This window comes from Xenopus laevis, chromosome 2L, assembly GCF_017654675.1.
Source record: "Xenopus laevis strain J_2021 chromosome 2L, Xenopus_laevis_v10.1, whole genome shotgun sequence".
In the NCBI taxonomy this organism is placed as follows: Eukaryota; Metazoa; Chordata; class Amphibia; order Anura; family Pipidae; genus Xenopus; species Xenopus laevis.
Genome location: NC_054373.1, coordinates 7,952,343 through 7,969,900, shown reverse-complemented (window position 1 = coordinate 7,969,900; position 17,558 = coordinate 7,952,343). Strand labels below are relative to the sequence as shown.

Below are 17,558 nucleotides of genomic sequence, written 5' to 3'. Positions count from 1 at the left end.
AAAAAATGAGAAAAAGGAATAATCAGAGGTGCTCAATTATTTAGGGAGCAGGAGAAAATGGTGGGTGATGGAGAAAGAGAGACAGGGGCAATTTTCTATTTATTTAGTCGTTATGGAGAAAGCAGATAAATTTCACCAGTGTAATACTGTGGGGGGAGTGATTCTCAGTGGGCACTGGATTTATATATTTATACTAATCAGACAGGAATACGGTTCTTTTCTAGATGTGGTGACACTTCAGACCAGGATTTCTGTCAGTTCTCTTATTTCACATGTTGATCCCATAATTAGAGTGTCAATGCAAATAAAGTTCTTTCCTAATCTGAGCACATTTACAAAGACCCTTAGGAGATGCCTCCTGTCCCATAAGAACTTGTATCACTGTCCATAAAACGAGGGTCAATCAGCAGAAACCATTATTACCGATATAGCCGCCCGACTTCAGTTACAATTCCCTGACAGCTTCCCCGGGGGACTCCTCTTTGTCAAATTAGCTTTGGGCTCAGCAGTGTTCCCGGCAGCTGTTCCTCATTGCACATATCAGGGGGTCAGTCGGCACCAGTAGGGTCAGAGTTGACTGTCTGAATATTCCGAGAACCCAAGGTGACATACCTGGAATGTGTCGGGATTATACCGTCACTTTAATGGCAGTTGGGTTGGAAGTGGGTGCAACACTGGGTTGTGGTCGAGCCCCTATAATTCTTTATTGGCCCCATGGATATCTTCTGCTCTACAGCAAATAACAATGGCCACACCAACTTTCTTCTAGATCTTGGTAACTCTAAGTTCTCCATGATGATGTTGGTCCTTTTCTTGTCCAGAGCAGTAACTCATAAGACTTCACTTCATGTAATGTTTATGAAATACATTCAGAAATGATTCGCCAACCCCCACCCCACCTGGTAATCATTTAAGATCAAAAAAAGGTCTAATTATCCTCTGGCTTTGGTGGAAACTCCACATCAATAAAAACTGAAGGACCCCAGTGACACATTATGTTACATTGACCTTATTCTACTGCAGCCTCTTCTCCTTCTGTATCTACTGTCCCCCCAACACTCTTCCTACTCAGCTACTTCTCCATGAGGCACCACATTAATCCCCCCTATTTGCACCTCGATCTGCGGGAACTTTGGCTTTTGGCTTCTCCTGGCCACTCCCTCTTCTGGATGTTGTCCTTGTTTCAAATATTTCTCCGATTTAGAACAAGAAGTTACATAATAATAATGTGGAGGTTTGGGGATTATCAGATTTATGGATTCTGTGATTGGACTTTATGGAAAGGACTTTTCTTGGTGGACTTGATTTGAATTTGCAAATTTAAACCTGTGGATTTGTGCCCCACCCACATAAATCCCTCCCATTCGCTCCCCTTGTCCTCATTTAAGGTGGCCATACACGGGCCGATAAAAGCTGGAGACAGATCGAGTTGGCAGCTTATTGGCCTGTGTATGGGGGCCCCCGACGGGCTTCCCCAATCGAGATCTGGCCGAAAGTTGGCCAGATCTCTATCGGATGGGACTAAAGATCCCGTTGGATCGCGGCCGCATCTGTTCGTTGATGCGGTCCCGCGATCCGAACGCCCGTTCGCGTTTGCTAGGATCCGATCGTTGGGCCCTAGGGCCCACGATCCGATCAGCCCGATATTGCCCACCTCAAGGTGGGCATATCGGAGGGAGATCCACTCATTTGGCGACATCGCCAAGCGAGTGGATCTCTCCATGTATGGCCACCTTTAGTCAATTTTAGGCCTGATAAAGGGCCCAGGGGGCAACGTTGCCTTGTTCGTATCTACAATTGAAGCTATTAAACTCTTTTTGAATCACTCATTGCTACTCTTTTGTTGTGCTACACTGTATCTGGACTTTTGATACATTATGTGGCCCATGGCCCTGTCGGGTCAACTCACTGTTTAGCCCCCCTACCCACAAAAGGATTAATCTGTAGGTTGAGCCCTCCATATTTTTGAGATTAAGAACAATAAACCTTACGCCAGGGAAGCAAAGATTTATCAAAGGCACCGGGCAAGCACACTTATATCAGAAAACAAGCTCTCCCGTGGGGTTTATATATAATAATAATCTCGCCCAGCGGGTGCCGGCATCTCCAGTATTGATAATGGCCGTTCAAATAAGTTCATTCCCGGCCGCTTGATTAAGAACAGATGGTCCTGCAGACAAATCTCCCTGTTTCCCCGTTCAAATCAACTGAAACAGGAAAACAGGTGTTAAATGTCTCGTCGGAACTTGATCCAACTGTCGTATCAGCCAGCGCCGCACTCCTTTTATTCCCATATCTGGCAGTGCCCTGGTTCTTTGCTTTCATTGAAGCTTTCCTTTGGGTTGTAAAGTCATGCCAACCACCTGTTCCATGCTCAGCTGGCACAACATTCCCAACATGGGGAACTATTTATATGCCCATCAAGGAGAGTTGACTTAGTTACGGAATTTGTTGGTGCGTCTGAGATTTCCACGCTTACGTGCACTGTGGTAGTAAAGTACAAGAAGTGAGACACTTCATCACTGGTCCTTGATCCCCTGAGCAAATCTTAAGAATGGGGTTCCCTGTCAATTTCTCTTGTTGCTTCCACAAAATACAATTGTTGGGGGAGGGGATGGCTGATTCTGGTCTAGGCACTGGCCCATTCAATCATATAATTCTTGTGCTGGGTCTTATCTTAAAGGGATCCTGTCATCAGAAAACATGTTTTTTTCAAAACGCATCAGTTAATAGTGCTACTCCAGCAGAATTCTGCACTGAAATCCATTTCTCAAAAGAGCAAATAGATTTTTTTATATTCAATTTTGAAATCTGACATGGGGCTAGACATTTTATCAATTTCCCAAGTGCCCCTGGTCATGTGACTTGTGCCTGCACTTTAGGAGAGAAATGCTTTCTGGCAGGCTGCTGTTTTTCCTTCTCAATGTAACTGAATGTGTCTCAGTGGGACATGGGTTTTTACTATTGAGTGTTGTTCTTAGATCTACCAGGCAGCTGTTATCTTGTGTTAGGGAGCTGTTATCTGCTTACCTTCCCATTGTTCTTTTGTTTGGCTGCTGGGGGGGAAAAGAGAGGGGGGTGATATCACTCCAACTTGCAGTACAGCAGTAAAGAGTGATTGAAGTTTATCAGAGCACAAGTCACATGACTTGGGGCAGCTGGGAAATTGACAATATGTCTAGCCCCATGTCAGATTTCAAAATTGAATATTAAAAAATCTGTTTGCTCTTTTGAGAAATGGATTTCAGTGCAGAATTCTGCTGGAGCAGCACTATTAACTGATGCGTTTTGAAAAAAACATGTTTTCTGATGACAGGATCCCTTTAAGGCTGTGGTTTTTAGAAGTCTTGGGGTTGAGCTCCTATTTATGGTCAGGACACAACAGTATCTTATGCCAAGGTTTTAGATATATGCAATGCCTGTCCTGTCCGGATCCAAATGTCTCCTTTCACCTCAGACCAAGACTTTGAGAATCTATTCTGGGCTCAGTGTGTGGCATCGGGCAAATATAATAAAGATTTGGAAAACTTATGCTCCCCAAAAAAACAACCTTATCAGTTAAGGTTCTTTTATGGAAAGTCATCCATTGGTGGCCTCCTCAAATATACGTTTCAACCCTGGACATAATAATAAGATCAGCTCTACCTGCATCAATCTAGACTGGTATGGCCAATCACAGCAAATCATATAAAAACCAAGAGATTATTGGGGTAAACTCACCAGAACACTGAAACATGGAAACCGAGGTGGTGCAGTTAAAACATAGTTTATTCAAAGAAGATACATCTCAAAGAGGACCTCTTTGAGATGTATCTTCTTTGAATAAACTACATTCTATCTGTATTACCTTGGTTTCCATGTTCCAGTTTGAGATGTATCTTCTTTGAATAAACCACATTCTATCTGCACCACCATGTCTTTTTATCTCAAAAAGGTCCTTTTTGTGATGTATCTTCTCAACTATGTTTTTGGATTTTTCTTGTTGCTTAAATTTTTTTTTATTTGTCCGATACATGTGTTACATACAGTTTACATAACGTGCTCCAAATAAGCCATTTTGTTTGTAAGTTTTTAGTTGAATGTTCAAAGCAATGAAAAAGGAAAGAACTTGGGGACTAAAAACCAGAGAAGAAAAAGGAACTTAGAGAAACATTGTTACATCTTGACCAGTTATGACTGTTACAGTTTATCATGTTTCACCTCATTCCAGCTGAACTTCTTTTACTTTGTTGGGGGTATTTTCAAGTTGGGCTTTCTCTAAGGTATTGAGGAGAAGGGACTTTCTCAAGGCATCCACCTGACCTATGTCCTGCAGACTTCTCCTGGTCATGTGATAGCTACTTATTACTTGCATGCAGAATTATTCCAAATATGGGTGCCTGTATTTGGGTGGCTCATCTTCTCATCAATAATCAAGCAGATCACTAACTGAATGTTTCTTTACACAAGGCCCCGGCTGTTTGGTGGGAGAGTCCAAGCCCCGATGCTGAAGGCGATGTTGCTTATTTTGGAGCTGGAAGTGTTTGAGAACACGGGAGGAATGCAGGACAGGGAAATGCTGGCGAGGTGTCAGGCTCTACGAGGTTCTTTACACAGAATTTCTTTTCATTCTCTGTAAACAAAGCGACGGACCCAGCAGAACTGTGACAAGGAAACATCAGGGTTTAGCAAGACCCCGTTTATTATTTCAAGGGGTAAAAAAGGAGACAGAGTTAGGGATTGAAATATTAATACTGTCATCTTCTAAAATTCACTACATGAAGGAATCATTAGTGTCTTTTTAGTTAGTCATTAAAGTGTCATTATACTCGAAATATTCCTGCTGAACTGTGCTTAGTACAGGGAATACCTATGCTGCCATTGTTTTATGGGATCTCTCTGTACAGACTATGAGCAAACTTAGGGGCTGTTCCTGCTGAATTGGGTTTAGTACAGGGAATACCTATGCTGCCATAGTTTTATGGGATCTCTCTGTACAGACTATGAGCAAACTTAGGGACTGTTCCTGCTGAATTGTGCTTAGTACAGGGAATACCTATGCTGCCATTGTTTTATGGGATCTCTCTGTACAGACTATGAGCAAACTTAGGGGCTGTTCCTGCTGAATTGGGCTTAGTACAGGGAATACCTATGCTGCCATAGTTTTATGGGATCTCTCTGTACAGACTATGAGCAAACTTAGGGGCTGTTCCTGCTGAATTGTGCTTAGTACAGGGAATATCTATGGTTGTATAGTTCTCTCTCTCTCTCTGTAACTTATATAAAAGTGATAAGAAGAGATATAGGAGGGGAAGTAAAAGGTTATGGCCGGCCTGAGAATGATGAATCTGCAAGAGTCAGTAACAGGTTCATAAAAGTTCAGGAAGGATAAACAATTTCAGGTTCACATCTTAATATTTCCATTCTACAAACACGAGGCAAAAATATTTTCCTAAATGTGGCCCTTCAAACTTTCCTGCTCTTTCAAAGATCTTCTACTTTCCTGCTCTTCCATTGTCACATTTCTTTTTTGGTCTTCTAAACTAAAGGTCAGTTAGGGGGAGATTTGGGGTGAGTGTTTATTTGTACCCTGGGTACCCCTGGAACTATAGCAGGGTGACACCCCAATGTTTATATATATCTGTAACCTTGTTATGAGCTAAGGGGACCCAGTCTGAAGGTCAGTTAGGGGGAGATTTGGGGTGAGTGTTTATTTGCACCCTGGATATCCCTGGAACTATAGCAGGGTGACTGTTACCCCAATGTTTCTATATATCTGTAACCTTGTTATGAGCTAAGGGGGCCCAGTCTGAAGGTCAGTTAGGGGGAGATTTGGGGTGAGTACTTATTTGTACCCTGGGTACCCCTGGAACTATAGCAGGGTGACACCCCAATGTTTCTATATATCTGTAACCTTGTTATGAGCTAAGGGGGCCAGTCTGAAGCTCAGTTAGGGGGAGATTTGGGGTGAGTGCTTATTTGTGCCCTGGGTACCCCTGGAACTATAGCAGGGTGACTGTTACCCCAATGTTTCTATATATCTGTAACCTTGTTATGAGCTAAGGGGGCCCAGTCTGAAGCTCAGTTAGGGGGAGATTTGGATGAGTGATTATTTGTACCCTGGGTACCCCTGGAACTATAGCAGGGTGACACCCCAATGTTTCTATATATCTGTAACCTTGTTATGAGCTAAGGGGGCCCAGTCTGAAGGTCAGTTAGGGGGAGATTTGGGGTGAGTGTTTATTTGTGCCCTGGGTACCCCTGGAACTATAGCAGGGTGACTGTTACCCCAATGTTTCTATATATCTGTAACCTTGTTATGAGCTAAGGGGGCCCTGATCATTGGCTGGACCACCAAGAAAAGCCTGAACTGAAAATGTTCAGCAACTGCAAGACTTTATTTTAGCCAGTGGAGAAGCCAAATCCTGCCGAGGGATCTGTCTTAAACTGGCCATAGATTTTTTTTTTGGAACGACAAAAGATCGTTCATTTAATGTAATGATCTACAGCTAACCATTCAGGTTAAATAAACTGGTTAAAAGAACAAACCAGATGTTCTGGCTGGGAGATGGCAATGTCTTATTTCAAGAGCTTTCTGAATCAAGTTTTTTGGAATATAGTTCCCTTATAAAAAGATATAAAGAGCCAACTGCATTTCTGAATAATTAGAATCATGAAATCGGTTCTTTTTTTATTTTATTTCACAATTCAAAAAAAACACATTTTCCTCCATAACAACATCTTAAAAAATATTTAACATCTGACATTTTGTAGTGCAAAATTAGTCAACAATACTGCATCATACTTCCAAAAAATACAACGTCCCAAAGTTTCTCACTAAAGTTTTATATTCCAAGGGGGAAAGTCGTCAGGAGCAACGTGCAACTTTCTGCTGATGCGGTTCCCTATGGCAGCCAATCAGCAGTTATCTCTGACTGGTCTGGAAGGATTATAGTGATTGGCTGATACAGGCACCTGTACTTACACCAAATTACCTGTCTTACAGAATTCATTTTATTAAGTAAATGAATTCAATTACAAAATGACCAGAATCATCTGTTTTCCTTGACTGATTGAGAATGATGGGGTAAATGTTTTATTTGCAAGCCTTAGGTATGTTGACTGGTGAAAAATTGCCCATGAAAGGGCCAACTAGAGAGGGGCATGCGATGGGCTCCGAGTGGCACCACCATGTCCATTCACTGTGAGGCACAAGGAATTGAAAGAGACAGCGGTGGGTGCAAAGTTGGTGGAATAAGGTGCAGGTTGGGCAAAAATTGGCTACTCCCCACTTTGCCATGTACAGGTATGGGACCTGTTATCCAGAATGCTTGGGACCTGGGGTTTTCCGGATAACGGATCTTTCCGTAATTTGGGTCTTCATGCCTTAAAGGAGAAGGAAATGTTAAAACTAAGTAAGCCTTATCAGAAAGGTCCATCTAAATATACCAGTAAACCCTCAAAGTAATGCTGCTCTGAGTCCCCTGTCAAAAGAAACAGCACATTTCTTTCCTTCTATTGTGTACTCATGGGCTTCTGTATCAGACTTCCTGTTTTCAGCTTAAACCTCCAGGGCTAGGGCTTGAGCATGCTCAGTTTGCTCCTCTCCCCTCCCCCTCCCTTCTCTACTGTAATCTGAGCCCAGAGCAGGGAGAGACTCAGGCAGGAAGTGATGTCACACCACATTAATACTGCAGCTCCTATTCTAAACAAACAGAGAGTTTCTAGAGCTTTTTACTCAGGTATGGTAAAAAATTCTACAGAATAAATATAGTGTTATAGCTTGCACTATTGCAGCTAATCTATTGGCAATAAAATGCCTCTGTAGTTTTCCTTCTCCTTTAAGTCTACTAGAAATTCATTTAAACATTAAATAAACCCAATAGGCTGGTTTTGCATCCAATAAGGATTAATTATATCTTAGTTGGGATTAAGTACAAGCGACTGTTTTATTATTACACAGAAAAAGAAAATCATTTTTAAAAATTTGGATTATTTGGATAAAATGGAGTCTATGGGAGCCATTCCATAATTCTGAGCTTTCTGGATATCGGGTTTCCAGATAAGGGATCCTATACCTGTATAAGATATTTGTTATAGGCCCATATATATATTGATATCTGTATGTTACTTGTTCATAAAGTAACAAGTAAAACCATTCAACAATTTAATTTACTGGGGACAATAATAAAATCAATAATAAAATATCAATAACTATAAAATAATAAAAAATAAAATAATGAGGCCCAGCTGTTCTTTTATTCCATTAAATTAAATTCACTTTTTAATAAATACGGGGGTTATAGTCTTGGGGGATTTGTTTGTTTTTGTGCTCCGATGTGTAGAACTGTGGAGAAGTTGTCCATGAGGACCGTAGGTTCTCTTGTAGGCCATTGCTCTGGCCATGCTCCTGAGGGCTCGTTTATGAGCGTAGGTGCTAAATTGCACAAGTGCAGGTGCCGATCGAAATCCATCAGGCCTTTCAACTGTACTAGACTGTTCTAAACAAATTGAGTGGTTGCTACTGGCAACTGCTCTTGTACAATTTGGCACCCGGGATGTACTGGAACCCAATATCCACTTATTTGCCCTCAACCGCCTCCTCCAATATCCTGACTACTCACGCACCATCCATGGGACATCCACCAGTAACAACCACTCTTATGGGGCACAATGCTGGCTGATATATTGCTCTGTGCTAAAAATGCCCCCCCACATCAAAATGATCCCCCCATGAAAATTATTTTCAGTTCAGAAATAATCATAGATCCCCTTGCCTTCAGCTTTAAAATGAGATGGGCGTCAATAGAATGCTCACAGGGCAAGACCAAGCTCTAGCCAATGAGAGCATTTGAATATTCATAAAGCGAGGCCAATTTGTAGCCAGTATTTTAAAAAATTCACAAATTATTTATCGACAGAACCAACTGCAATAAGAACAGCAACACATTGTATCACACTGATCTGTACATGAAAAAATACATACATTCTAATTTTTTCTATGTAAAATGTACAAACATTTACTCCAGCTACAATTCATTAAAATATTACATTCCCACTCACACTCTATCCATGTAAACTTTCCTTTCCTTAGTTCTAACGGTCAATTCTCAATCCAGTCCAAAAACAAGGGCAGTCATTTGCAGAAGTAATGTGCAATGGTCTAAGATCGTGTAAAATATGTGTTCCTTACTCAATAGGCCATAGACATGAATCTGGGTTATGCCCAAACACATTCAGGCGTTGGCCTCATTTAATAACCCATAACCCGTAACTAACTGTTGAGTGGTTGCTATAGACTCCAAAAAGGGGCCTTCAAAAACCCACATGAGAATCTATCCACAACATTTTCAAAAGGAAACACCTACTTACTAGTATGGAAATCAAATCTGGAGGAAGAGACATTATCAGGGATTACATACTATATCTGAAGAATTCATGAACCCTAGGGGCTTTTCCTCTAAGAGAGGGTCTTTGTTTGAAGAACATCTCACCAGGCTTATAAAACAGTCCCAGATGAAACTCTGCAACTACGTAAGTCTGTGACTGAACCAGTTTAAACTACACCCACCATGGAAGCCAATCTTTTCCCATTGTTGAAGTTACCCTGATATGGGCCTGGTCTTAAAACAAGACATAAAACGTAAATTAAGTTATTGATAAGTTATGTTTGTGGACTGTGCATTGGTCTACTCTGTATCCTGTAAATGACCTTGGGAGCTGGGTGGAGGTACCACCTCCATTAGTGGTTGACTATGTGAATCCTGTACAGTACATCCCAGGATCCATCTATGAGTTGTGTCTATGTGTGATTCATGAGTTGCTGCTGGTCGTTGAGGGGTTCATTTTATTTTTAAGACTTTAATGGAGCAATGAACTGTTGATAACCCACACTCAGGTTGATGGTTCACGTTTTGAAAATAATATATGAAATATCTCGTACAAGATTATGATTAAAGATTGGGACATACTATATATTATAGGCTTCAAATTGCAGTTTTAGTCCCCACCCTCCCAATGGGGAACCAGTGGATATAAGTGTCTAAAGGTCATTTAGAGTGAGAAGTCCATTTACTACTGTCCTAAATATTCCTGGCGCTATCGCAGCTTTACCAATATGACAACGTTTTCAAGTATCTATAAACTTATTAATGTGCTAAAAGGGGACTTGAGCAAAAGTTGGATGCCTATAAAAGGCATAAACCCAAAAAGTCTAAAAAAGAGAAACCTCTGTTATACCTCAATGGAGGAGTCTTCCAAAATTGCAGGAGATAACCATGATAGTCAACGTCAAGTCTGAAGCATCCACAAATGGAATTAACAGTCAAACACCTGGTGCGGTGTCAACTGTTAAAACCTGGTGAGAATCTCAAAAATATACATTTGCTACATATTTATTATCTTTGGCAAGTTTGGAGTCAACCGTTCCAAAATCACAGAGGACTTTGTATCCTGACCAGCTGGAGGCACAATAACAATTGCCATATATAAGAGGCATCTGGGACAACGATGACTTTATGGTTCCAGAGGTCACACGGACAAGTCATCTGATAATAATGTATGAAATACTTTATGATTAAAGATTGGCACATACTATATGTTATTGGCTTCAAATTGTAGTTTTAGTCCCCACCCTCCCAACGGGGAACCAGTGGATATAGGTGTCTGAAGGTCATTTAGAGTGAGAAGTACATTTACTACTGTCCTACATATTCCTGGAACTATCACAGCTTTACTAATATGACAACGTTTTCAAGTATCTTTAGACTATTAGGGGCCGATTCACTAAGGGTCGAATATCGAGGGTTAATTAACCCTCGATATTCGACTAGGAATTAAAATCCTTCGACTTCGAATATCGAAGTCGAAGGATTTAGCGCAGATAGTTCGATCGAAGGATAAAATCCTTCAAATCGAATGATTCGAAGGATTTTAATCCAACGATCAAAGGAATATCCTTCGATCAAAAAAAGTTAGCCAAGCCTATGGGGACTTTCCCCATAGTCTAACATTGACTTCGGTAGCTTTTAGATGGCGAACTAGGGGGTCGAAGTTTTTTTTAAAGAGACAGTACTTCGACTATCGAATGGTCGAATAGTCGAACGATTTTTAGTTCGAATCCTTCGATTTGAAGTCGTAGTCGAAGGTCGAAGTAGCCCATTCGATGGTCGAAGTAGCCCAAAAAAAACTTTGAAATTCGAAGTTTTTTACCTTCGAACCCTTCACTCGAAGTTAGTGAATCGGCCCCTTAATGTGCTAAAAGGTGGCTTGACCAAAAGTTGGACCCATAAAAAAGGCTTAAACCCAAAAAGTCTAAAAAAGAGAAACCTCTGTTGTTATACCTCAATGGAGGAGTCTTCCAAACTGCAGGAGATAACCACAATTGACATAGCCAACGTCAAGTCTGAAGCATCCACAAATGGAATTAACAGTCCAATACCTGATGTGGTGTCAACTTTTAAAACCTGGTGGGAATCTCAAAAATATACATTCGCTACACATTTATTATCTTTGGCAAGTTTGGAGTCAGCCGTTCCAAAATCACAGAGGACTTTGTATCCTGACCAGCTGGAGGCACAACAACAATTGTCATATATAAGAGGCATCTGGGACAACGATTACTTTATGGTTCCAGAGGTCACACGGACAAGTCATCTGAACGGGCTTTGCTGCTGGCTTGGCTGGTCTTGCTCAAGCTTCGGTGGCTGTGACAGTAGCCATTTGGCGTATGATGTGGTGTTGAGTGGTTGGATACTGGTGGATTTTGTGCATAGCTTATGTGGATAAATTGCCCATCTTGAATGTCATCTTCACCCTGGACCTTTTCCGTTGCAAAGTTAGCTGTGTTCTGCTGAGAAGCCAGGCTATTGCTGAAAGGGTTCTCATATTTGCCCTTATTGCTGGTTAAGCACTGGTTAAAGTCAGGAGGTGGAGTGCAACTTTGAGAACGGTGCCCCGGCTCTATGGCAGCCACTCTGAGAGCACTTGGTTTGTCTGTACTGGAGCCAGAAAATTTGTGCTTGATCTTTTTCCATGCCAGGTAGTAGAGTTCTACAAGGCTGAGAAGTAGGGAGAGGGCTCCCACAGCCAACATAAATATAATGAAAACATTCTTCTCAGTCGGCCTAGAGACAAAGCAGTTTACGGGCTGTGGACAGGGCGACCTACGACACGTGTACAAGGTCTCCAAAAATATTCCATAAAGCATATACTGCCCCACAATAAAAGCAACTTCCATCACAGTGCGGATCAGGATGCTGCAAATGTACGTGTTCAGCAAAGTTCCTTGAAGTCGGATCCTGCCGCTCAACTCGTCGGTATAAACAATTTGCTCTTTTTCCACCACATATTCCTGCTGATGGTACGACGACTCCCGGCTCATGTTCTGCTTCACTTTCTCCTCTTCTCTGTGTTTCTTCTTTTCCTGCACCCGGACCGTGTGTATGGCATGTCCCATGTAGAGCAAGGAGGGGGTGGAGACGAAGATAATCTGAAGGACCCAGTATCGGATATGGGAGATGGGGAAAGCTTTGTCGTAGCAGACATTTTCACAACCGGGCGTGTTGGTGTCGCATGTAAAGTCCGACTGTTCATCCCCCCATGAGGATTCTGCAGCAGTGCCCAACACCAGCATCCGGAAGATGAACAGAATGGTCAGCCAGACCTTGCCCACCACCGTGGAATGTTTTTGCACCTCTTCAAGAAACTGGCCAAGGAAACTCCAGTCGCCCATCTCCGTTTATCTGCACCAAAGTGTCTGTAGGAAACACACACAAGACATATTAATATTACAGCATTTGAATACTGAGGGGCAATTGATATTCAGTAGTTGTAAATATGTTTGGTTGACCTTTATTTAAGAAGGCCTGAATAATATATAAATCTCAACTAATCTGCTTTCTGGTTACCAGGAGCTGGACTGGACTGGTTGGACACTGGGAAAGGGCCCTGGCCCTCATGGCCCCCACAGCCCCAGACCCGAACCCAGCCTGTCCTCCGCACTTGCTCCCTGCTCCCCGCTATTATTCACCGCCTCCCACCCTCCCCTGATAGTAACAAAAGTATACGGTGCACATGGAGAAAGAAGGGGCTGGCAGTGGCTGAGCGGGTGGCAGGAGCCCCAGAGGGGGTGTCCCTGGGGTGACAGCCCCAACGGACTTCATACACCCCAGTTTGACCCTGCCAGAAGTCACTGACCCAAGTGACCTGAAGCATCTCCAGTTGGAGAGAACGGGTGTAGTAGGGTCATTGTGCATCACATTGAAGCACCAGCGAGTAGAGTGTTTCTACGGGTACAAGCGCAAGGCCCATCTGTTTGAATGATTAAATTACTAAATCTGAACTCAAATGTTTAGTTATGAAGCAACGTATAGCCACTTGTTTTCAATTGTTCTCATTACTGAATAAAATAAGAGACCAGCTCCACAGTCTGAACCCATTTGCAGAGTATGGTGTATATATATATATATATATATATATATGTGTGTGTGTTTATATACAGAGAGAGAGGGGGATATAGCTTTGCCTCCCTTACCCACATTTATCTCGGTTAAAGTGTACGTACAACTCTAAAAATACCCCTCCTTATTATTCAATACTTTATTTAAACCAAACAAAGCCGGAGGGATTATATTTTAGAACCCTGACTGGTGTTTATCGGTGCGAAGCTTTAACACAATAATCTTCTTCACCTTCCAAATATTTATAAAGAGGCAGCAGGGCGACGATCCCTTGTGCAGGTTGGACGTCAGACTAACAGGGGGAGGCGATGGGCGCAGCTCTGGTGCCAAAAGCCCAGACGGTCATGTGAAGTTTTCTTTATGTGTCTGGAGATGTTTCCCGAGGGGAGAATGGTTTGGGTTTTTTTTTTTTAAGGAAAATTAAATTATAACAAAGAATAAGACTAGAAATGTGTGTTTTCTGTCCCAGCCCCACCACAAGACATTAGCAGGGAAGATCTGTGCCCCTGAAGATGCCCCAGTAGCTCCCCATTCCCAGCACATGCTCTGGGCTCCTGTCACTTACCTGAGCTTAGGGGCCCACTCACAATATATGTATATATACAATATAAAATATATATCCTTGATAAGGGCCGAAACGTTGGACACGTGAGTGATGTTGAAATAAACCTTCTTTGATTGAAGATTTGGTGTGCTGGTCCACTTTGAAGATTACAATATAAAATATAAATGATACAAGGCTGATTAGTAATTCATTCAGATTCATGAATTGATTAATAACCCAGTAGCACCATCTACTATGTCTGATATAACATCACTTTCTGCTAATGGTTTGATGATTGCCCACAACCCCTAAGCTTAGCTCCTCCCCTGCAGCCCAGAGCTTACTGAGCATGTGCAGTGCCGCTGACACACCAAAGATGACCTAGTAAAATCCAAGATGGTGGAGCTGCTTTGTGAAAGCCTGGATCATTACTGTTATAGTATAACTATATAAGTACTCAGCTTTGAAGGCCTGGATCATTACTGTTATAGGGCTACTGAACATATAAAATATATAAAATACAATGTTAATTACAGAATGGAACCTGCCTCTTCCCCACCATGAAAGCAGCTGTAATTATAACTTAATAAAGGGGAAGTTATTACTGTTATTACACACGTGCACTGCTGAATATCACTTCTATTATTACTAGGCAGCTTGTGGCTCTCCAGCTGTGTAGCTACAACTCCCAGTTCCGTTTGTCTCTTTGCTGGAGGAAGTGAATGAATAACAGCTGGTGCAAAAATTGGGAAAAATATCTGTCTTTTAGTGTTTTCTAGCATTCCTTAAATATTTCTGTGTCTTTGTAACACAATAAACTCTTGTGCAATATCACGTGAGCTTTCTATTGGGAAGAGTCGCCTCTCGCCCGCAGGGGAGGACACGACAAAATCATATATATCCTATTCATTAAAGGGCAACAAAAGTCTAAAATAGAACAAGACTAGAAATGCTGGATTTTGTATACTAACCATAAACATGAACTTACTGCACCACAAGCCTAATCAAACAAATGATTTATGCTTTCAAAGTTGGCCACAGGGGGTCACCATCTTGTAACTTTGTTATACATCTTTGCAAGACCAAGACTGTGCACATGCTCAGTGTGGTCTGGGCTGTTTAGGGATCGTCATAAATGATCAAGACAGCACAAGTCAAATAATATCTGCCAGAAGCCGAAACAACAAGACTGATTAATAATCAGAATATACAGACTGCACTGGGTCCTGTGTTGTCATGTAATCTAATGTGGATTTTATAGTTTTTGTATTGTTTAATAAAAACTTTCTCCAACTCTGCAGAATCAGTGGCTGCAGCAAAATAATCCTACAAATAGAATCCCAGTTTATCTGTTTAAATCTGGCTCCATGATCTTTGTCCCTGCAGCTGGAGTTGGAAACAGTAAAGGGGATGTAAAGGCAAAAATAAAATCCAATACAAATCTCTACACAGTCGCCGACTGCTCTACAAGGAAACAAACAAAGCTGCTTGAGTTCTGCATGGCTGGGAAGTAAGGCGGGGGCTCCCCCTGCTGTTCATAAGTATGATTGTTTCCCTGCAGAGCAGTTAGAGACCGTCTGACAATTCCTATCCACAGCAGGTTTAGGAATTAGGTTAGTTTTTCATTAAAAAATAAAAATGGGATATGTGTGCCTACACTGCTAAATAAACAAATTGCAGTTTAAGATTATTGTCTGGAGCTGTTTTGATTCAACTATTTTCTATGGATTATGCACATGAGGTGTAACACAGACACCTACTGAATCTTACAGCTATAAAGTGAAGAATTTGGAAACGGAATCATACCTGTTATATTGATTTTTTTTTTTTGCCTTTACATGTCCTTTAATAACAATGGTCGGCTGAATCGGGGCGTGGGGAGAGAAGTGACCTCTGCACATGGGATTGGCAACACAATCTTGTGTCTCATACTTTTCTTCTCCTCTAGGTTAGGTGTATATATAATAGAAGAGGTATTTGCTCAGAACCCCAACTCCCCTCCACTTGTGAATATGTCAAATAATTATCTTTCCCTACCGTGTAACATGGCCCTGGGCTGTGCTCTCCAGTCTAAAATAAATGTGAGATTTATAGTTCAGTTACAATGCAGAGACTAGCTCACATATTTCATCTACCTCCCCTTCCAGGGCTCAGGCCACTCATCATTCAGACATGTGTTTATATTATTCTGCCAGTGACTGAACCTGTAGAGCATAAAAATTAAGGAGAACTGAAAGTTTTGCCTAAAGTGCATTACCTTCCCTGTAAGTCGTTTGGTCTCATTAGAAATTTTGACAACAGCCGAGATCGGAGAGTCAGCTTCCCTGCCAAGTGTCCATCCGTGCCCTCCGGTTGTTGCTTTAATCCAAGGGCACAGTCACAGAATCTGAGAACAGAATAGAGGATAAAGAACATTATAATGCAACAAATGCACAGATTAATATATCACTTCATTGTTATACAGATAGCTAGAATCTCAGCTGCCATAAAGCAGGACAGAACTGCTGCTTACAATGGGGATCAGATAGGATCTGTGCAGCCACTGGGACAGAATGTTCTGTTATACAGATAGCTAGAATCTCAGCTGCCATAAAGCAGGACAGGACTGTTGCTTACAATGGGGATCAGATAGGATCTGTGCAGCCACTGGGACAGAATGCTCTGTTATACAGATAGCTAGAATCTCAGCTGCCATAAAGCAGGACAGGACTGCTGCTTACAATGGGGATCAGATAGGATCTGTACAGCCACTGGGACAGAATGTTCTGTTATACAGATAGCTAGAATCTCAGCTGCCATAAAGCAGGACAGGACTGTTGCTTACAATGGGGATCAGATAGGATCTGTGCAGCCACTGGGACAGAATGCTCTGTTATACAGATAGCTAGAATCTCAGCTGCCATAAAGCAGGACAGGACTGTCACTTTTTGAGAGAACACACAATGACATTAATTATGGTTCCTTATGAAAGAACAAATGTGACTATACCATTTTTTTTAAATGTGAGATTATTAATATTTTCCCAAACTACTCTTTATTGAAGACCACATATTTCTGATGACAGTCTGCTTTTATAGTGACATTCCATTTGTCCCCATCATAATTCAATAAACATCTTCTCCGGCAGATTTATTGCAGATATCTAGGAATGATGGATGATAACTATTTTTATTCACGTGACGCAAGTGCATTAAACATTCCAGCTGATCTTATTATTGGATTATTCTATATACTGAGCCCCGTCACCTGCTGGAGGTCAAAGTGCAGCGGTTATGGTTGCCACCTTTTCTGGAAAAAAATACCGGCCTTCCTTTATTTTTATGGTTTTCCCCCATTTTTTTTGTCTCTTTATTGTGTTTTTCCAACAAATACATACATTTTATCTTCATATAAGATCTAAAATTAACTATAAATCTGCCAGGTGGCAACGCTAGTAGTAGCGGCAATGGTGATAAATTACTCAAATGTGCCAGAAACTGGACAATTTACAACAAACAGAAACCCAAACTGAGGACACATACAGATTATGGAAATAGGTTCTTATGCTGCCCACAGAAACACCCAATACAAATTGA

At 41.6% G+C, this 17,558-nt stretch overlaps 1 protein-coding gene across 4 annotated transcripts in view; it reads right to left on the bottom strand.

Moving 5' to 3' along the window:
- Positions 1 to 7,488: 7,488 nt before the first annotated feature.
- The window catches only part of gja5.L (gap junction protein alpha 5 L homeolog), a 32,205-nt gene continuing 22,135 nt past the window's right edge, over positions 7,489 to 17,558 (bottom strand). For 2 of the 4 annotated variants that reach the window (XM_041581448.1, XM_018245868.2), the window contains exons 2-3: positions 16,241 to 16,369; positions 11,274 to 12,736 (exon numbers count right to left, since the gene is read on the bottom strand). In XM_041581448.1, the coding sequence (XP_041437382.1) occupies positions 11,618 to 12,712 (1,095 nt within the window). In that variant the 5' untranslated portion in view covers positions 12,713 to 12,736; positions 16,241 to 16,369 and the 3' untranslated portion in view covers positions 11,274 to 11,617. Of the gene's footprint in view, positions 10,527 to 11,273; positions 12,737 to 14,004; positions 14,020 to 16,240; positions 16,370 to 17,558 lie in introns of those variants that run through there. The other 2 variants (XM_041581449.1, XM_041581450.1) reach the window with 2 other exon arrangements.